Source organism: Tauraco erythrolophus, chromosome 7, assembly GCF_009769465.1.
Source record: "Tauraco erythrolophus isolate bTauEry1 chromosome 7, bTauEry1.pri, whole genome shotgun sequence".
Taxonomy (NCBI): Eukaryota; Metazoa; Chordata; class Aves; order Musophagiformes; family Musophagidae; genus Tauraco; species Tauraco erythrolophus.
In genome coordinates this window covers 48919543-48941672 of record NC_141471.1, presented here as the reverse complement: position 1 = coordinate 48941672, position 22130 = coordinate 48919543, and the positions used below count along the sequence as shown (strand labels likewise).

General features: G+C 43.9%; 1 protein-coding gene across 1 annotated transcript; it reads right to left on the bottom strand.

Moving 5' to 3' along the window:
- Positions 1–1945: 1945 nt before the first annotated feature.
- On the bottom strand, positions 1946–21835 carry BFSP2 (beaded filament structural protein 2). The gene is given in 8 exon segments (XM_086615165.1): positions 1946–2028; positions 2831–3071; positions 3538–3669; positions 8507–8668; positions 10921–11077; positions 12992–13074; positions 13444–13614; positions 21383–21835. Coding segments are annotated over 8 exon segments (1482 nt in total).
- Between the last annotated feature and the right edge of the window lie 295 nt (positions 21836–22130).

The following is a 22130-nucleotide window of genomic DNA, read 5'->3' as shown; positions in this document are numbered from 1 at the left end:
ACGAAGAGCAGTTCCACAGTGGGAGAGCCAGCAGTCTTTTCATACCTGAAGCATCGCTAGAAGATAGCAACGAGATCTGATGCCAGATTGTATGTTGTTACGCTGTAGAATTCATTTGATGATTTAGAGAAGCTGCTGTCTATAATTACAGCACACATGAGAAAGAAAGAAAACCTGAAAACCTATCAGGGGGCTGCTACGAAGAAATACACAAATAATTTGTAAATTCCCTCTTCTTTCTCCAATCAGAGAGAAACTGTGTCAAGAATGAGGAGGAGGTTATGTTTCACCGTTCCTAGACAGCATCCAGTTAACAACCCGAGCGTCTGTGCCGCCTCATCTCTGGTACCACCACGCGTGCGTGTTTTCTCTCATCATCACTGTTCTTGATGGAGTCTCAGCTTGGTAAGTTCTGCACTGCTACGTAAGAAGGTGTTATTGCTGCTCTGAGGAGCCTACATCCTGTCAGCTAAAAAAGGGCATCTGCCATCATCTGCTGTTCTTTTATAGTTGTTGTTGGGTAATCTCTTAATCCAGTAATTTTTAAAATAAAAATCTTGCAGGTGGTACATGCCAAATGGCCTTTTTGGAGAGATTAAATGAGGAACTGTTTGGCAAGTAACTGTATGGGGAACGATTTTCCATGTGAGGAGGAATGTGCGAGGAAAGGCATGACAACCCTTGTGTGCTGATTCCTGTTATTCACTGGTGGATCGAGTATAGTGGATTTGGAGTGTATTTGATTTTGTCAGTCATTCAAAACTAAGTAGCTTTGTTAGCTGATGTTTCAATTAAAGATCCGAAATACCTACAGACTACCTCTTATACTTGCTGTATCCCATTACGTTCCCTAATATGTGCCATTACTCAGTAGTCTTTGAGTCCACTTAATGAACTGTGTTGTCACCCCACGTAACTGTCGGTAGTGTAAAGTCCTCATCCACCGAACACGCGTATGGTTAGCCTCATTCCTGTGCAGCGACTTGGGAAGGGCAGCCAGCTGAGATTTTGCGTGACAGGGGCCAAGGTTCCTTATGTTCCTCGGACAATGCAGGATCTGTCTTTGCACTTTATGTGACCATACCTCAAATGCAATACAATGAGGGTGTCAATATTTAAAATATAAAAGAAATTCAGGAGTGAAAGATGGAAAATCTTTTTGATCATGGTGCCATCAAAATAAGAGAAACTAGCTAGGGTTACCCATGTGTTGATGCTGTGTGGATGCCTGTTCAAAAGAAGTTTGGCCAACCTGCCTTAAGGGGTGTTGATATCAAGAAAGAGCCAAGCATATAAAAAAACAAATATCACAATATATCAAAAAGTATCACATTTGCACAAACTGACACCCTGGCTAGGACTCTCAGTATCCAGTAAAAGGACGTGACCTGGGCTGCAGGCAGAACTGCTGTTGCTCTCCTGCACCTTCAGCTTTTCCAGAAGTTTAGGCTAGAGTTAAAAGTTGTTTGTTAAGCGCCACTGGGACGTTCGCATGAGCGCCTGTGCTGGCTTGCGTATTGCAAAATGAATCACATCGAGTTAATAGCCCACTTTAACTGCTTCAGCACTGTTTGCACTAGACTTCACTGATGGTCTTGTGACACAACAGAGCACTTGCCATTTCCACGTGGATGCTGTGTGCGCAGTGGAGGGGTAGTTCAGGCTTCATATAGTTGTACTATAAAAAGAAAGAGTTGACGTGCTGGAAAGTGGAGGGCCAATGTTCTTAATCCAGCCCTCTTGAGCTATCATGAAAATACTGGAAGGAAAAGAAAGTCAAACGAAAAACCTGATACTCTATTTTTATTATAATTTTAACAACATGAGTAAATTGAAATCTGTAAGCAAAGCAATTATATGAGGAGAGTCTAATAAAGTTGTTCAAGCTACAACCTACTTTGATTGTTGAATCAAACTGAATAAAGCAGGCTGCTTTGATGGGTTTTTAGCTTCCACGAACATAACTGGCAGTGACATCTTTTGCTTTAATGGCAATGGTCTTCTGTGGGCTGGGAGTTTCATAATCAGCTGAAAGTAAAAAAAAAACAAAAACAGATAAAATTGGTCACTGCTGCAAAGAGGAAAATTGCTGAACCAAGTACTATCTTCAGTTCAGCTGGTGAAACCTCATCAACTTCAGCAGGATCTGATTATAAAAAAATTCCTCCCTGACCTGAGCAGAAGAGCAAGTCAAAATCTGTGGATCAGATTCTCAGAGGTTCCATGGTTAATGGTGATTAAGGATCTTAAAAAAGCCCAACCAAGCCACCTACCACTGTAAAGGCGTTTACAGGTTATTATCAGAGGACAAATATTAAGACTCTGAACTATCTTTCTTCACCAGAGCTACAGTCGGTGGGCCTGATTCTGTCCTCAGGCTTCAGGGGAACTTGTGTGCTTAGCAGGGGAGCTTCCCCAGCATCACAGCTGTTGTATTTGGACTGCATAGTGGGAGAGGGAGGGAAGGCATAATGTACTCAAGGCAAGAAACAACAGCGCAGCTGCTTTGCAGCCACTAATGTAGCCCCCAGATGCTGTAGTAGCCTTTTAATCTCACATCTCAAACCTTCAAGGAAGTGAAACTCATAGACCTACTGGTGTATCCCTAAACCTCGTCCTTTTGTGCCAGTGCTGGAAACCACCCATCTCCAAAACATCAGGAACCTCTGCATGACTGGATTTGGGGTGTGCTTCCCCTTTGGCAGCTTCTTCAAACTTCACCATCTACCACCCAGCCTTATGAAACATGAGAACCGCCCTAGTCCTCCTGCCTCCAGCAGCCTCACAACGCCTTCCCAGGGAACACATGTTCTTCATTCTCACTGCACACTTGCTTTTAAGGACAAGTACCTGCTCTGTTCTCCATCCAGAAGGCAGTGATATGCAGCGATGTCTTTTTCCAGCTGTTGTTTGCTGGTCAGTAGGTTTTCACGATCCCGCTGCTGCTGCTCGGTTTCTACTTTGATTTCTCCCATCTCTGCCTCCAGCTTGGAAATCACAGAGCCTAGGTTCTGCAGTTCGATGTCGTGCCAGTGCTTGGCGTCATATAAAGAGTTTTCCAGACCCCTCTTCTGTAAGGGCAGGACAGCAGACATTAAACCAGTCAGTTTTCATATGCTTCATAGTGATTTTTATTCAGGTGTGGCCAATATCTCTGTTAAAAATGCTTAAGTGGAGATGTACTATTTTGAGAATTCCTTTATTTAGATCCTTTGAAAAATGTGTATTATCATTACAAAGGTTGAACTGCTTTGGTTAGAAGGCACAGATATTCTTCACATTGTCAAGTACTACCCACCCAGCGATCTCAGTGACATTATGATCGAGTATGAAGACACTGAAGATTGAAATTTGGGGCCCAGTTGTCAAATGTGGTACACTTAGTGCTCCACATCAATCAAGAAGAGCCCAGAAATGTCTGGCATCTCTAGAAACAGGATTTATTCTTAAGTCTGCATCCCAAGACGGGAATGTTTTCCTCAGGAGGTGTGTTGAATTTGCACACAACATACCCATTGAAACCCCAATGTTACTTACCAAGGTTCTCAAAGATTCCGTTTCTGCTTGCAAGCTCTGTATTTTGCAGGCGGTTTCATGGAACTCGGTTCTGAGGCACTCCACCAGCTCTTCCTCCTGGGTCCGCACGGCAGCTGTTGCTTCAGCCTGTTGCTGATCAAAGATTGCGACTGCTGTCACAGCCTACTCAAATGATGCTTTAGTTTCCTTACATACCAAGCTGGCGGTTAATATTTTCACAGTTTGTGGCAATTCTGTCTTTAAGTTTGATTCTGGTATATTAAATCCCTCAGCTGAACAATTCTGGATGCTTCTTAGTGTCAAACTTATCATATTTTCTATGCATTTACTGTAAAACAGCTTATACATGTAAGTGTATGTATTTTATCTATGTCAACAAAAGCTGTTCAGCTTTCATACTCGTATGTTATAATGACCTAGAAAAAGAAAATGTTGCTGTAATTCTTCATTTTGTAGCTATACTTTATTATTTTTTTTAAGTTAAGTGTTTTCACTTAGTCTATTGGGTTTCAGAAGTATTCACACCTTGATTTTCACAGAGGATTCTATGAGTCAGATAGCAAGTCATATCACAGAGGTCCAAAAAATAATTTCTGGTAATTGAATTAAGATATTTTTATGCAATTTCATACTCTTGTTGCTTGTGGGTTTTTATATGTGTTTAGTTCAGGATCCTTGAAATTAGGTGAAGGAAAAGGTACCTTAGTAAAAATAAAATTTCTATACTTTTTAATGAGGGCTGAGATCAAGGTTTTCAATCCAGAGCTCTGAGCTCTCTAGCAGATACAATTCTTCAGTCAAAACCTACATTTCTTCTGATTGATGCTAAAGTTAAACTATGCAAAATACTTCTCTTCCACTCTGAAAATTCATCTTGACCCTGTCCTGCTTTTCTGATAATGTGTTCCTTTATTTTAAAAATAAGATCACATTTTTAAAAAACATAGGACCATGCACCAGAAATAATTTTTATATATTTTTTTTTTGGTACCACCATGTGAACCCCACATCTTGGTCATTGTGAATGAAATAATCTCAGGTGCAAAAGGTCATCTAAGTACCAGTTAAGTCTCAAACAGAATTTAGGATTTATGAACCTGTGTTGCAGAGGGCTGAATTTCAATCCAAACACCAAAACTGTCCTTTTCAGCAGATTGCACAGAGCCTGTATTTTCCAGAAATACTTTATAGGGGCTCGTGCTTCAGAGAGACATAATCCCACCTCGCTAGTCTTGGTGAACTCAGCCTAGTGATCATGGCCCTGCCGCTCTGGAATAATTTGTGTCTTCTAAATTGTGTTGAGAGTGTAGTCTGCATGTTATTATGGTTCGAGGACTATAAATGCCTCTTTTTAAAGAGATATATAGGGCAGGCAGAGTACCTTTGCATCTATGTTTGTAGCCTACACCCATTACCTGAAGCCTGGCATCTCTGGCATCTCTCATTCACATTTGCCCTGCTGATGGCCCAAATACCACTTATAAATCCCACTTGCCCTCACCACAGATGGTGTGGAAACTCCTCCAGGAGTTACCCGAAGCTGTCACGGCTACCTGATTTTAGTGATGTGAATGATAGAACAGGCAGATGGAGTAGATGGAGGTGGCCACATCAGGCCCTAAATACAGGATGACACAGCAAGTAAGCACACGCTGAATGAGCTCTAAAGCTTTTGGTACACAGAAGGTTTCCTCATCCTCCTTGCAGGATTACCAGCTGAGTTGCCCCAAGAGTCCACGTGGAGGGGGCTGCTGGGCATGACACTTGGCCCCAGCTTCGGCGTTCTTTCTGTAGAGAAGTGCAGACGTAGCCTTTGTGCCCTCTTCACTAGGCAGTTTGTGTTTCCTGGGGACTCTGCTTCTCCTGTTTGTGAGATGCTCCACAAGGGAGAGGCCATACTGAATTGTGGTCCTCACAAACAACTGGATTAATGGAGGGAGAGGATGAAATCATCCTCCTAAATCATTATTATTTTGGTGCTTGAGCTTCTGAGGAATGAGCGGATTTCAAGCTCATCTGTACAGTTCTGAGCCAGGCGTTACACAAGAGTGCAGAATCTCTCATTAGTCAAACAGACTTGATTTACGGAAGATGATTAAAGGATTATTAGGGATAGGAAACCAACATGCAGGGCCTGATCAGCATGATATCTGCAGAAGGAAAGTGACTCTGATAAGCTCTTAAGAGTTCTGGGAACGTGTTAGCAAAGTGGCAAAGAAGGGAGAAACAATTGGCATAATTCACAAGATTTTTCAAAACCTTTTACAAGCTCTAGCATAGAGGGCGACAGAGGAAGCTGTGTACTCATGTGCTCAGGGCAAAGCATTGCCATGGGTCCACAGCTGGTCAAGAGACAGGACATGAAGAGGAGGATTAAGGTCTAGTTCTATTATGAGAGAAGTTTAACAGCCTGATGCCTCGAGGTTTACTGCCTCGGGGATGAATCATGAACTAGGAGGATTTATGGATGGCAGGAAACAATATAGATTAGCAATAAGCAGGGGTGGATGTATGGAATCAAACTAGATGAATGAGCAGTGCTGCATGATTAAGTAAGCCATGTTTTGGGGGAAAATATTAAGCAGCTTGTATGCCTTACAAGGGTTTAAATCACTTGTGTCAATTCAGGGAAAGGTTTTGAGCATTATGGACAAAAAGGTGCAGAGCTCAAACTAATGAACTGGAGTTTTGAGGTTACTTACTTATCTAAAAAATCCCATGTGAAACCCTGTTAGGTATGAATATAAATTGGTCTGTTTTGATTCCTGAATACCTGTGAAAAGTCTAGCCAAGATTGCAAGTCCAGTCAGAAGACAAAGCAAATGAGGCAAGAGAATTGGTCAGGAAATCACAAAAGTACTGCCCTGACATCTAAGTCCGTGCTAGGACACCATTTAAAATACTTTGGTCTTAACTGTTCAAAGCTGCACCAAAGAGTGGGTGCAGAGAAAGGAAATTAAAGAGTTAGGGACCAAGGAAATCTCCCAAAGAGAGATAGAATAAAACAGCAATGAAGAGCAAAGGAGAGGAGGGAACTGCTCTCTTTCTTCTGGTGTCGCAAAAGAGCAAAGACAAATTTTTCACAATATAAGTAACCAAATGAAGCAACTTAGCTACATAAGATGACATAAGTCCACAAGCTTGGTTGAAAAAAGAGCTGGATGTAATTAGCAGAACTTGTTATCTGTATAAACAGTCATAATCTGAACACATCTGGATGAGAAACAAAACGGTATAAGATACAAAACTGCATCATCTGTGTTTAATGAGAGGTATATTTGGGGACATAAAACCTTAGAATGTCTTACCAGAACCTGCTTTGAACTGAAACTGATCTCTGCAGAAATCTGTGATGTTCTGATTCTTCCTCCCATAAAAAACCAAGCCAAAACAGGAATAACTTAAACTAGTAAGAGCTTAGTCTAAGATGGCTAAGTAGGGATGGGTTAGGTTATGCCTGCTTATTGGCGCTTCTCTGCAGCATCTGGTGTTGGCCACAATCAAAGGCACGATAATGGGATCCAATGATCCGTCTAGCATGAGCTGGCAGTTTTCTCCCCAAACGGTATCTCTTTGCTGTTGAACGACCAGATGCTGAAGGTGTGAAAGAAATGGGAAGAAAGAAGTTGTGCATTTGCACAGCAGGTGGAGGAACAGGAACAAGCAGGACAGGACAGTGGGGACACTGAAGAATTTGGTGCCGTCAGAGTAACGCTCATTTTGCTGAAACCCGGCAGTGGGCTAGGAACAGATTTTCTGGGAAAAGTTTAGGAGGCTACTGAGGATGCTCTGGCTTTTCAGGGCTGCATATGCTTTGTATGGAGGCACTCTCAGGGCTCATGTAGTTTTTTGCTGTGTCACTGACTTCCTTTGGGCTGTATAAGCTGAAAATCAGGCACTCACAGATTAACCTTATGAAAACTTTGCTTAGTAACAGTCTGGCCTGCTCACAGACTTGATGGGATCTCTGAGATAAGCTCCTCTGGCTATCTTCTTCTACACTCCCTAGCATCTTTGGCATCACTGTTGTCACAGGATTTTTCTTCTTTATTTTGAAAACAAACACCTACTCAGAGCTTGCATATATCTTTGCAAACATATTTCTTGCTTTTCTTCTGGTTTGGCTTCACTATCCTCTACTCCTCTCATGGCAGCCCTGTTCCATGGAATGGGCATGGGGGGCGGGCTATGTTTTTGCTAAATATTTCTATAGCATAGCTGTAGTTAATGATTTGGTGTGCCATGCTCTGCTGTAATAACCAACTCAGAATGAGATGGCTTCTAAAATACAGGATCTTGCACTGAACTCAGTGCTTCGGGTCTGCAAAGGTACTTATTTCAGCCAGCCCCTTTGGAAAATGAGCGATCCTTCCTGACAAAGAGCTGCACTAAAAGGCAGAATTCAGACTCAGCATCAGGAAAGGAGAGAACTTGTGAAGGGAATGGTTATTATAATCACTTTTAATTTCCAAGTTAATATCCCATTTTCCCACCACTGCCAAAGGAAACAATTTCAAGGAGAAAACCACAAGGAGTCTGTAGCTGAATAATTAGTGTAGAGCGATATATTTTGCCCTTTTGATTTATCGACCCCTGTAAATTGTTCAGTGGAGGAATGGCCCTAGTAAGAAGGGTAACAACTGTGGCTTATCCAATGCAGAAGGTATCAACTGATTAAGTTTGTTTTTCTCAGCCAACATTTCAGAGCCCTTAGAAGTCTTCCACAGACACCTGTGATGTCAGCAGAATCATTTCCACTGCTGCTTAACTCTGTGCATCCCAAGAAAGTGACTGATATTTATGAGCTTATTTTCCAATGGACTTGGACTATAATCTTTTAGATTTTTACCATCTTTTTTGTTTCAAGAAAAACCCAAACACTCAGCCCTCGAAGTTACTGCAGACTATTAGACAGATTCTGTGTTTGCTTCAAATCCCTTAATGTCAGAGTGGGTTACAAACCACTTACCTTGGTACGGAGTAGGGCACCTGTCTCAGCACGATTCTTTTCAATGTCTCTCTCCCAGTGGATTCTGATTTTTTCCAGTATGTCATCCAGGCCACTTCCCAGGGGTACATCAAGTTCTTCCAGCTGAGATCCAGCAAGCTGCTTGTATAACACCTTCACATCCTTGAACAAAAATAACAGACATAAAAGAAGGTGAACTGGACATTTGAATGGTATCTTCAGAGGGGCTCAAGGAAGAGCTCTTTTGGTTCCACAAACAGAGAAAGTAATTAAATTTGGTTCCAAAAGGTGTGTCTACATGAACGATTTACTGCACTGGAAGTTTTCTTTTTCAGATGTGGATTTGCCTTTCTTCTGCACAGGGAGTCTTGCTGGAGTTCCCCTTGGTGGAAGGAGACTGAAGCCTGGCCCCAGGGTGCCGCCTGGAGCAGCCCTCTCGCAGCGGCAAGTTTCTCCAGCAATCAGAGCTTGACATATACACACACGCTGCACACCCAGGGCCACAACTATATTGCACTATGCAATAACATCAACATGCAGCTACTGGGAGATGTAACAAGTTGTGCAAAACAGCAGGAGCGCTACAGCCTTGCAGCTTGTGAGCCTCATGTGTGCTTCTATGTGTGTGCACATTAGATGATGAGAACTCTCCTTCTCTGGGACAGCATTCTGTTTTATTTACATATAAGTGCTCAAAAAATATGTAAGCAGGAGAGAATTAGTGTTCTAATGCTTAAAGTCAGTGCATCAGTTGTACAGTTGTGTTCAGGAACACAAGAACAAATGAGATTTGCACATGTGTCTGAACTGTTGGGCTCCAAAATCCTTTTACATCAATCTGTTTACATGTGCTATTGGCACGAGAAAAAAAAGTAGTGTAGAAGCACCTTAGAATTGTGTTTGTAAGCAATGGCCCCTGACAGTGACAATACTGGAAAAAAATAGATGGGAATTAGGTGAATGATGAACCTGCAAGAATAAAAGCCTCAAAATGTGCACACTCCAAGTTCACAAAAGCTTCAAAAGGACTTGACATGGATTTCCTAGTGGGGGCACTGGAGAAAAGAAAGATTTCAATTAGTTCAGGAAAGTCCTTGGGACTTGATTGTGCCAGAGCTCAGCTGGAGTAATTGCAATAGTTGCTTTCAGCCTTTGTTCTGTGCCTTCTCTTGAGCAGCTTCCCCTGGTGCTGCTGCCACAGGAAAACCAGGTCTGTGCTGAGGTGGTCCTGTGAATGCCCAAGTACTCCCAATGGGTAAAGAAAGGGGCATCCTTCCTCCCTGCAAGGGCTCCTCGCTGGCTAAATGCAGAGTGAGAGGAGCTGTTGGGAAGCTGTTATTCTCATTATGCCATATATCTGGGCAGAGAAGGGCATCAGTGCCAGCTTTCCTCATTGCACAGCAATCATTGCAGTACATGGAGGTTTAAAGGGGATCTTGTGTATTTCTATCCATTTTCTGTTTTCCTTCGTAGCTAAAACAATTTCCATCTTTCTCATGCCGTGCAGTGGTGATGAAGCCACTGCTTGCTTTCTGCAAAATGCCAGCCTTGGGATTAGACTCATGAAAGTAGGGAGGGGATGAAGCAACCTCATCTTGGCAAGCCGAGTCTCCCTATGGAGACCTGCAAGAAATGGTGGATAGTGCCTCACTTCAGTGAGCCATCTCAGTTCAAGCTCTCTTTTACTTTTAAGGCATCAGCACAATTACTTGCTGTCTCTTATGAGGGATTAGTAGTAGCTCCATATTCAAACCCCCATCAGTAAAGATGCTGATTTGGGTCAGATCCTGAAACCCCAGCTGAAGAGAATAAACCACCTTCATGCAAATAGTGCTGGCGAATGCAATGAGTAAGTGGGAAAGTGTTGCAAAATTGGGTAATAACAGGCTCCCCTGCTCGCTGCCTGTCCCTGTGACTTGCTTCAGTGGTGTGTTGCTCAGGAGAGACTCAGTTTCGGGAGCTGAGCAGCTTGCTAAACCAAGCAGGATATTTTCAGAAGAACTTGCTAAATGCTCAGCATTAGTGCAGCAGGACCAGAGCTTGTTCCCTGCACACACATTTCCTCTTTGCATCTCTGGCTGAGAATCAAACGTCATTGTTGAGATGTCCACATACGTGACTGGGCAACCCCATGACCATCGTGTGGTGTCTAGCAAGAAATGAAGTGATGACATCTCTGCCATGTCATATTTATCAGACAAGAAAGAGTTAAAACTTAAATGTAAGTAATTTGATCATGCCTCAGAGGTTAGCGTTTTAATGGTGAAGAGAGAAATAGGAGCAGTTTTCAGGGCAATCCCCCACCCAGAAATGGCAGGCAGAGCTTTTTGGTGCTTGCTTTGCACTAGATGTGTGATACCAACCAGATGAAACAGGCACACATGGGCTTTGCAGTGTCCCGAGCCTGGACTTACTTCTTCGTGGTTCTTGGACAGCAAAGTTAGTTCTTCTTTCATGCTCTCTATCTGACTCTCCAGATCCATTTTAGTTAAATTAGCATCATCAATCACTTTATATAGGGAATTAATTTCATCTTCCACTGCTTTTCTGAATGGCTGCTCATTTTCATACCTGCAGAGAAAAAAACAAACCACGAACCCAAACCTTAATACAGCACAGCTCAGCAAGAAACACCTGCATTTTTTTTAAATGACACCATTGTGCTAATTAGCTCTTGTGTCCCAGACAGAGGCACAGAAACACAGAAGTTATACTTTGCTCTCACCTTGTCTTGCTATACTTGAATTTAACTGCCTGAAGTACCCTGTCATTAACTCAGAGTGTGATAAAACAGGCCAAGTTAGCAGTCTGTGCTACGGTGGTTATCAGCCTGATAGGACTCCTGAATAAGCACGGAGAGGCGCGTGGTCTCTTGCTAGATTTGGTATTTATGTGCAGTGTGACTATGGGTGGTTTTTCTCTGTTTGCTTGGCTGTAAAATGAGAATAACTGTTCATTTGTCTACACAGAAACGTTTCAGAGCTATGGTTAAAGAAAACGTGCGCATCAAGCATTACTTTTACTAATGAATGTGCTGATGGAAGTCTGATCCATGTCCCAGGGTCCCAGCCCGTTCTTAAGAACAAGTCCTAGTAGTATCAAAATAAATAGGAAATCTGAGCAGTTGGTTTGTCAACAAGCAAACAGCTTGTCTCTAAACCAGGGCTGCAATGGTAGGGAAAATTGTGGCAGGCAGTTCTAGTCTACAGCGCTGCTTGCTGCATCACTCTCATTTGTACCTTTTCATTTTAGGCTTTCCATTGAAAATGGTGGCTGGGTTGTATGGCAAATCAACTTGAGTGGGAGGCTTTTGTGTCAAACCCAGCCAACCTGGGGACCTGGTGGCCAGGGAGGTTAGACAGGAGGGTTGGCAGACTAGATGGGAGCCAGCTTCGTAAACAAGTCCTGCACTCTGCCTCTTGAGAGCCACCTTCGTTGGTGGGAGTTCAACAGCTTGGGAAAGTGGTGGCTGATGCCTGTGAGAATTAGGAGCTTTTACTATGCAGTGGATTGATTTGACATTGGTTTTGTTATGCAGACTGCTTGTCCAAGTCAGCTGGCATTTAAAGAAAAACATTTTTTTAAAACTACTTAAAAGACAAGTGTAGCTTGCTGGATGTAAAGTCATGAAATGAGTAGCTCAGAGTTGTCTCTTTCTGAAATAAGAGGCAAACCTAAGAACATGTTTAACACACGTTTTGATACAGTTAAATAAAATAATACCAGAGAAAGAGACGAGTTTAAAGGATTATAAAAATTATAAGAAATAAAAATCAATTAGTGTGATCCAATTTGTGTGTCAGATCTTGCAAAAAGCTATTTGTAAATGAACAAGTCCGTTACCAATAAAAGCTAGAAGGATCATCAAGCCTTCTGTGTAAAATTTCAAGAGCTTCATGCACTCAAGTACACGAATATTAGGCTTTGCAAACAGAATGTTAAAAAACTAGTCTGTCAGTATTTAAGATCATCCTTTACTATTCAGTTCTCTCAGTAAAGACAAGGAAAATCAGTTCAGCCCATTTCTGTTTTCTTATCTAATGTTCCTACACTCACATTTGTGGTGGTACAGTTTTTGCTTTTCAGCTGCTGCTGTAGAATGACTTTTACTTCCAAAACCCCCCGTGTGACACTGCAAATTAAAACTAATAATCACATGAATATTTGGCTTTATAAAATGTCAACCCAAATTTGAATGAATACTGACTGTTCAGTAAGAGATCAATGTCTGTATATCAAAGAATAGCTTAAGTAATTTTCATAGTGCACATTTTTGTTACTATGAATCTTCAAACTTTTCCAAAATAATGTTAGCATCATAATAATTTTGCTGTTACAAACCCCCTCCCAAGTCAGATGGTTGAATTTTCAACTTAAAAGAAGGAGCCCATTCTACTCAACTAAGCATTACTCTCCTGTAGAGTTAGCGTTTGCCAAGGCAAAGTTTCCAAGAAAGTGGCCAGTGAGTTGCCACCACAAGACTACCTGTCTTTAAAATCTTCAGCACAGGCTTGAATGTTCTCAGTGTGCAGCATGAGACGAGCATTTTCAAGGACTGCTTCGCCCACCTAGAAGAAAGAGACAACAGAGCTCAAGCAAGGAAGAGCTTCAGCACATTAGCTACATGCACTGTACATGTATCTTAAGCAGATGTATAGCTTTGATTCTGAAAATAATCCTTTAGCCTAGAGCTATTCAAGTGACTCATTCCAGATAATTTAATCAATGAATTTTGTACATATAAGTTCACAAATTCTCTGCAAATAGGCTGTAGTTTGTCATCAAACTGTTCATTGCTCCTAAGCATTCATCTTGTCGTGGAAACACATTTATTCTGATTGTCAGCTGGTCGCAAGGGGTAAAATTTATTACTGCGTGCAAGGTACGTTCATCATTTAAGTCCCACTTATATTATCTGGATAGAGTTTAAGTAGCACTTATGCAGTTCCTATTCTACTTCCCATGTCAGCAGTCCTCTTCAGGGTCATCCTCTTCGGTGAGCCAAGGAATATTTGTTGCTCATGCCGCCTGCGAGCCGTCCTCAGCTCCCAGAGCGTCGTTTTTCTTCTCTGATGGGATCCTGTAAGCTCTTGCGATAGATATGAGACCTGAGAAGCAGGCAGTCTTCAAAGATTATTACACTGAATGTGAAAGGCTTTGGAAAGATTGTGCAAATAAGACTGTGGTATCACTGCTATGGCTCTGGGGTGTACCTTTAATGGCCAGGAGGCACTTGAGGGGGAAGCAACCCTGAAAGGCTTGTGACTTAGCAGCTTGTCGTCATTCAAGAAGGTTACATAAAATGATTAAAAGGTAAAAAAGACCACTGCCTGCTGGGGAGTCACACGGGCACTGAGCTATGGAGGTGACCAAAGACACGCTGAATTCGGTACCAGGCTCAGAGTGATCATCTCTGCAAATAACCACCCGGGGGCTCCAGCCGTCCCATGGTCCATGCCGTTGCTCTGGAGGAGCTAAACTGAACATCTCTTTGGTCTTTTTCAAGAGATACCCATGGAGATTTGCAGTTGAAACTAAACCACCACAGGAATAAGAGCAGCTTTTTAAGTGGGCCGAAAGAGTTCTTGAAGCAGAAATCTTTCTTTAGATAATTAAGTCTGCAACTAAATGAGATTGTAAATCCCCTGAAGCATTCTGCTCCCCCGAGGTGAAAGAGGCCACACCATGCCGAGACATCGAGGCTGTGTCCAGACAAGTTGTCTCATCTCGAGTACCGCAAGTGGGATTTTTGCCTTACTATGGTCCTGCCTGCTCTTTGGCATGCTGCTTGGTGACAGGGTGGAGGTGGACATGCAAGGCTGAAGCATTTCTATGTGATAATTAACATTCACCCTCACAAAAAGTGGCTTACTGCTCCAAATGTCTTACAAATGCTTGGACAAACAAATATGAAATATGTGCAGGCATCTGATAAGGAGAGATCTGGAGGAATAGTCTGTTCCCTACATGGAGAAGTCCATAATGGATCATGAGGTTAAAAGCACTCTACATCTTTTAAATCTGAGGAGGCATGAGAGTTTAAAAAAAGTAGCTTGCTTACTTCTCACCTACTGTTAGGAACGAAAAGGGAAGGTGGCTGTGGCTGGAAGGCTGGGGCTGGAGCTCCGCTCCTGCCAGCTCCAGCTCAGCTTGGCTTCCAAAGGAAACAGAGCTCTTGCCATTGCACAGGCCGCCAATTTTCCCTTGATTGTAGGATTTCTTGGCCAATTCCACCGATATGATAGAGGGATAGGCCGTTTCAGGGACATGCAATTCCAACATGATTCATGCAAAGAGTGTCTAGACAGAGGAGAGAGGTCCTGTGAATGCCACCACTGGGCAAAAAGTCCCAGTTGAGGCATGAGAAAATTAGAGAGTGCAGTGAACGCGTAGGAGTCAGAGGTGTTGTGAAAGCCACAGGTGTGGGCAAAGAGATGGTACCTGAGGGCACACCAGACAGCCCCCCATGCAGCACGCAAGTACAGAAGACCTTTAGGTGCTCTCTTGCACACAGAACTGGCTCATCTCCATCGTTCAAACCCTTTTTTCCTTCTTTTTGTTTTTTTGCAACCCCGCTTTACCAGCACTGGACTAACTCCCCAGCCCCCGGATCATCCTTTCTGCGGCACTTTGGAGGGGCTGGGCAGAGCCGGAACTTTGGGGCCGTGCTGCTCTGCTGTACTCAGGTCCCCTTGCACCAGGAGACCTGAGTTTCTCCTGAAAGATGGAGAAAAGACATTTTGTTTTCACATGGCAGCAGCACGGAGGAAGAGGCAGTTCTTTGATCCAAGCTCTGAATTTTTGGTTGTTCTTTTGTCTTCTTTTTCTTTTCTTTTTTCCTACAGAAATTATTTTGTCTTCCTGCCAACTTATAAATGTATGGATTGTCAGAGAAGCTTTTATTTCTTTCCTGGCTCAAATCAGGGAGTAGAAACGCTGCCTCACGATTTCCCCTGCCCTGTCAAAACAAGCCCATTTGCCTTCGGCAGTGAGCGCCCACAGTTACAATATCTGACCTAACTTCTGATGAAAATGAATGTCTTTGGGGGAATTTGGAACATCCCACCAGCAAAAGCAACATTAAATTCTGTATGTTGCACAGTGCCACTCAGAGGTACGTTAATGGTGAAGTTTAGAGGCTGAATTCTGTGTAAAATGGCTTTTTGGCTGCATCAGAAGTAGAAGCAGGGCATAGCTGGTGATTTTCCACTGCCCGGATTTCTGCCTCTATGCAGAGAAAAACTGGTTTTTAAAAGTGCTTTTCAGTACTAATCTTGTGGCTTTATTGAAGCATTTGAGGTGGCTTCTTACCTGCCTCCCAAGTGGATGTCTCTACACAAACCTGAACTGTGCCGTGTAAGTAAAAATGGTATTAAAAAGTCTAATGTTTGGAAGGCTTCAGAGATGAGCATTGTAGTGGGAGCCAGCAGGCATTAGCCTTTCAGCCCTCCTGGAAATGAGCTGTGTACACTTTAAATCTGACCATGAACCTAAAGGATAAATAATTACACGGTAATTTCTATGTAGAAATCATGTTTCCTGAAAAATTCTCCCTGATTCGCATAAGCTGTGAAAGCCCTTTTATAGACTTGAGAAGAAGAGATGTAAGACTTCCATCTAGTGGTTCTTTTGTTTGATTTAATTCTCCTAATAATCAACAGCTGGATGCAAACAGGCAGCATTAGCGAGCCGGGTTGGTAGCCACTTTGCTGACACACGTACCAAAACGCATGATGCAGCAGTTTAGGAAACACCCGTCTTTGTGTCCGCTGGAAACGAGAGGGCTCCCAATGCTGCGGCCACTTGGACACGGCTGCCTCCGCTTGTAAAGCAGAAGGCAACGCTGTCCTGCCTCACAGGGCTGCTGGGAAGCTTAATACGCTGATGCTTGTGTGGCATTTAAATGACCGAGGTGGAAAATGTTATCAAAATGCAAATATTATTGCTAATAATAGCTCCTTTAAGTCATGCATTGTCTTTCAACACTCGCATCTGTGATGCACATACACTTTTTGAACGTGATTTTTTTTCCGCTCTTGAATTAACATTGAATGCTTGTGGTATAAAACATCTTAACTAGGAAGCAGCAACAATTTTCTTTGATTTCACTGTGATTTTATGGGCATGAAAACACAATTTTAATTTTTAGCAAAAAAAAATATTATCAAAATCTGCATCAACGTACCGGCCCATTTACTGGGTTATGATTGGCAACAAGGAAAACCAGCTGCTTTAAGGGAGTTTGCAGACTCCAGCCTTGATAAAGTGTGATGTGATACAGGCATTGACGGGGAGAATGTGTCCCTGGTGGCTGACAACTTTTTGACTTTTAACAGAGATCTGACCAAGTTTGGAATTGCAAGATTTACTACGCCTTTCAAACTCTTAGCTGTGCTTTATCGATAGCTTTGTATCGTTTTGCTTTTCTTACAAATGCCTAATCCCTTTCTGAATGCTGCTGAATTCGTGGCCTCAGGTGTGGCCTGTGATAATGAATCTCATGGTTTAATTATTCATGCAATGGAAAATTAGCTGGCTTTTAAGTTCACTTCGGTTAAAGCAAATGATGCCTCTGTGGAGAAAGATCAGAAGATGCTGGTTTAGTCTTTCCTTCCACACGCAGGAGGAAATGGTTGATATCAGCCCGTTGCCTCCAACACATTTTAATTCACAGCTCAATCAGGCTAAAATCACGCAATGCAGCACCAGCTGCTCAGACGCCAAGCAGTAAACTCGTAACGCTTTCGGTCGTGCTGTCCATGTCAGACCCCTTCTCAGAGCCTAGAGGAGGAAAACTCGAAGGTAGCAAGAGTGGCATTTGTTGCATCGCCTTGGGAAGAGTAATACCTGGGAAGAGAGAGGCTGGGAAGATTGATGGGTCCTTTGCTGATTCCTGCTGCATCCAGGAAAACACGACTTCATTTATACATTGGGCATTTTTGTAAGTAAACAGGACTGCATCAAAGAATGCCTGGGTCTCAAAGCTGGAGAGAGATACCTCCTAAAGAAACGATCTGTAAAAACTGTCATGTTGCCGAAGCACAAGGAGGAAACCTCACCCGCTCACCGCACAGCCGCCTGTGAAGGTAGTCCAAGGTTACGCTGTTGGAGGTGGCTGAGAGGACGTAATTAAAACTAATTTATTGCCATCCTCTCTATGGTGGTCGACCAAGCTCTGTGCCATTTTGTGGGAGTTTGTTGCACCCTTAGATCGGTAGCAGAATGCTCTTTCGCCCATTTACAGACGCTAATCACACTCTGTGTTGCATTAGAGTGAGTTAGGGATATTACTCAGCGGTTCTCTGGGCCCCGCTGCAAATAAATTATTGGGTGCGAGTCGAAATGCGTCGATTCCTCGGGCTTTTGGTCCTCTATATTCTCCAGGCTTAATATTAACACTGAGTAAATGGTGACAGTAAGGCCAGGTGCAAATAAAAGTATCTCTATAGAAAAACTCTAGTTATCTTTCAGATGCTCCCCAGCATGCACAGGAGTCACAGCAGTGATAGAATTGGTGGAGGATGTTGATTCCTTCTTCTGCTTTTGTGTTTAGTCCTGTGATCTGAACTGTGCTACATGCCATCTCATAGACAAAATGAATCCCTGCATCTCCCATGCAGCTGTAATTGAACGGCCGCGGAGGCTGAGCTACCCTCTCCTCTCCGTAAACTCGCTGAGTTTATTTCAAGCGTCCGCTTTTCCCAGGTGCTGCCCCGCTCCCTGGGAAGGAATTACCATTACAAACAACCTCCTATCCTGCAGAAGAGACACATTTGATTAGAGAGAGAATTTTCCACAAGAAGACGGGGATGAAGTCTGGAGAAAAGGAGTATGCCCAGGGTAAAATGAGATGAATTTGTATTTCTGTCACATGAATTCCTCTCTGCAAGGATTTCTCATTTCCTTCGCTTCCTGCAAAAATCCTCCCATTTTGCGCCTGTCCCAATTAGTGTGCGTCCACCTGCTCTGCTAGAAACCAGCTGCCCAGGCAGATAATTAATGCTGTGAGCTGGATATCGCATTCCCATCATTCAGCTCCTGTTAGTGATGCCCTGCTGCAGGAATAGCTCTGACAACTGCGATGAAACATGAGTGTTTTTTCCCTGGAGGGACCCTCCACCCGTACCCTCCGAGTCACTTGTCTCCATGTTCTTCCCCCTAGCTCTGTGTTTGGGAGAAACGCTGGCACCCAGCTGTTATTGCTGAGAGGAGAACTACCCAAAATGTGGGATGCCAGAGCACATCCCAGGAAGGGCAGGAGGGAAATGGGACCTCTGTTCTGCTGGGGTCTCTCCTACCCCACTGTGGAGATGGGCCCTTCACGTTTCTGATTTTGGGACCAAGAGACTCCTACGTGGCCATCTCCTCATCTTCTCACTAGCAGGGCAGAAGGAGGGGGCTCCTGCCTAGACCCTTCCCTCAATTGTGTATTTTCCTTTGCTGCTTCTTGTTCAAAATCTGTTCCTATCGCAGGCACTGAGGTTAGAACAGGTGGCAGCTCAAGCGGCTTTCCGCCCCATGACCTTCACAGCTGCTTCAAGCGAATGGCACCGAGGGGTTTACGGCTGCCGGGCATCCCTCCCGGCTGAAAGCACGGGGCTGGCAGGAATCAAAATGAATCCTCAGACTTTGCAGGAGGCTGAAAAGAGGATATGTCACATTAAGGCGGATGCGGACATCTACAGAAAAATCCAAATATATTTCAAATATATTTACAAAAACGACATCTAGATGTACGTGCCAGGTATCTCTCATTTCTGTTAAACCTCACTCCCGAACACCTTTTATTTTTCCTACTGGGATGCATCATGGCAGGAGAGTACTGACTTCGTGTGATTGCAGCCGCTTCTGTGGCAACAGATTTCGATGCTGTTTTTTAATAGATATAACAGTTTCAATGTCAATGCTGGTATACCTTTGCCAATGAGCTCTAGGATGAAGGAGTTAATTGGTGTTGGGGCTGGATGAGGTCCTACCTTCATTTTGGGTTAGATGCTTAATATAAAAAACCAAAAAAACTTATTAGTCAGAATGGTACACAACAGCTCAGATGATAGCTGAGAAAGTCAAAACCCACTAAGTGATGCCTCTTGTATTGATTTAATTGAAGCAATTTGGATAACCTTATGCATTCAGTAATTTGTTTTAATGGCTAAATAGATATGGATGATTCTAATCTTTTTCTCTTATTTTCTATGATACCTGCAAATGCTATTACTACATCGCTTTATTTTTCTGATTTTATATAGGAAGAGCCCAATATTCAAGCTAGATTTCAATATGAACTGCTCTTATTTCCTCATAAGAAAAGGAGATAGAGACAAGATGGCAGGATGACAATATAAGGAAAGCTTAAAAGGAAAGTAATTTAAATGAAAAATTATGACATGAGTAGGTTCATCTGCACTACAATGTTGGGGTTTCATATAAAGAAAAATAAAATAGTCCTTCCTAAGTACCTACAGTCCTACTTTTTTTGTCTTAAACATAAACCCCAGTAGCTGCAAAATGGGACACTCGTCTGGAAAACACGCGATGGCAGCTGCAAAGCATTAACTCCCCATCTCACATCAAAGACCCCGTCTACCTCAGTGAGATGATAGGTTTGAGGGTGTCAAAACTTTTTGTAAGCACCGCAGTTTCAGAGCACCCATTGCCTTCATCAGCCAGTCCCTTCAGGAAGCTTTACAGGATTAGTGGCAGCAATGTCATTGACCAATACAAAAAGGTTACAACTTTAAAAGCCAGTTTTTGACTGAGTGTTTCTGGTGACTCGATCTTCTTGAGTTTATGCTGCCGCATTCAGGGTTCAGACCACATTTGTAGCGTTCTGGGTGAAGACCTGTCCTAAGAATGCAGTGCACTCTAAAAACGTACCCTTTTTCCTATGCCAGAGGTAAAACTCCGTCCAGCCCAAGGTAAAACACAGCGTTGTCTCAGGGAACGTAAAATGGGCTTTCAGACTTTCTGAAGACCCACTGACAGCGTTTTCTGCACCTGCACAAGCACTGCTGGGAAAAGATGTGCAAGATGCTGGGCTCCAGTCGTGCTCTTCGAGGCCCCATCCGCTCCCGCTGGCTGGGAAGTCGAGAAGTTGAGGTTTCCGAGGTGCACCAAGACCTCGGGGGACAGAGCCCCACGTTCCCTGCAAGCTGGACGTCAGCCTGCAAAGTCTTACTGGTCTTATCAGTCATCAAGAGGAACTGTTTCTTGTCCACAAGGGCAATGCATATACCATTTTGCACCCCCTCCCAGTAAACACTTTCCCGGAAAACTTGCAGCCTGTGGTGTACGGAGAAGGTGAGAGTAAGGGATGGCGGGGTGGCGACAAAGGGAAGGGAAGGAGTTACTAATTTGTAGCCATGTAATTATTATTTTTTAAATAAACAGAGCTTTTGAAAATGTGATTAAGCAAACGAGGGAATAAAGTAAAAATCTGAATTGCTAATTGAAAAAACCCAAACAACACGCTTATGCTGATATCACGTTGAGGGATAAACTAATTCAGTCCTAGCAGTTTTCTTTTAATAATTTTGACACTCAGTGTAATAACCACAGCTAAGGAAAAAAAAAAAGTAAAAAAGGAAATCCCCCATTTTAATCAGCCCAGACTATCACGCCTTGGGGTGCATTTCAATCAGCCCCATGTGCAGGATGCCCGAGGCACTTCTCCTTTTAATAGCCATTTTCCACTACACACTGTGAACCGATAATGCAAATTATCCTGAAGATAGATTTAAAACCCTCTGTCTAGGGTACCGTGCCTTGAAATCAGGTGGCATTCATCACCAACATTGACCCTCGCCGCTCAGGGTTGCTAACGACCGGTGAAGCTCTCCCCGTGCCTCCCGCTGCCGAAAGTGCTCCGGCGCTCACCTGATGGTAAATTGCTTCCCAGTTCTCCCGCAGCGCTCCCCAGCTGCCCACGCTAGCCGCTTTCTTGTCCAGGTAGACTCTGATGTGCTCCTCCAGCTCCTGGTTGACCTGCTCAAGAGCTCGCACCTTCTCAATGTACTCCACCAAGCAGCCATTCAGGCTCTCGTAGGAGAGACCTCTGCCCTTCTCCAGCCCCGGGGCCAGGGGCACGGCGGCGGAGCTGCGCAGGCCCTGGAGGAAGACGCTGCTGATGCCGAGGGCTCTGCGGGACACTCGGGTGCCCAAGCTGCTCACACCACCGGTGGGGACAGTGCCCACGTAGACTCCAGGGGGTCTCGTCAGGCTCCCTCCACCTCCGACGCTCACCCGGCGGCCGGGCGGCCCCGAGCCCTCGGCCGTGGAGGAAGAGGGCTGCTGCCCCAAGAAGGACGACCGGCGCCTGGGCAAGGGCATGATGCCGCTCCAGCCCGCCGAGCGCCGCCGCTCAGCCCGGCCGCCTCGCCCCGCACTGGCGGGAGGGATGTGCCGAGCCCAGCAGGTTGGGGCTCGTGTGGGGTTTCGGCTTTGTGCGACGGCTTTCTGGAAGGGGGGCTTTGTGCTGCCCGGGAGCGCCCGTCACATTGTCCGGGTGGCCGCTGGGTCAGCAATCCCATTTCAGGGGAAATCTCCCTGCTGCTGCTGCTGCAAATGTGGCAGATGAAAAGCACAATGGTGTTTACAGGGACAGCGGGACAGGGATTCAGTACAA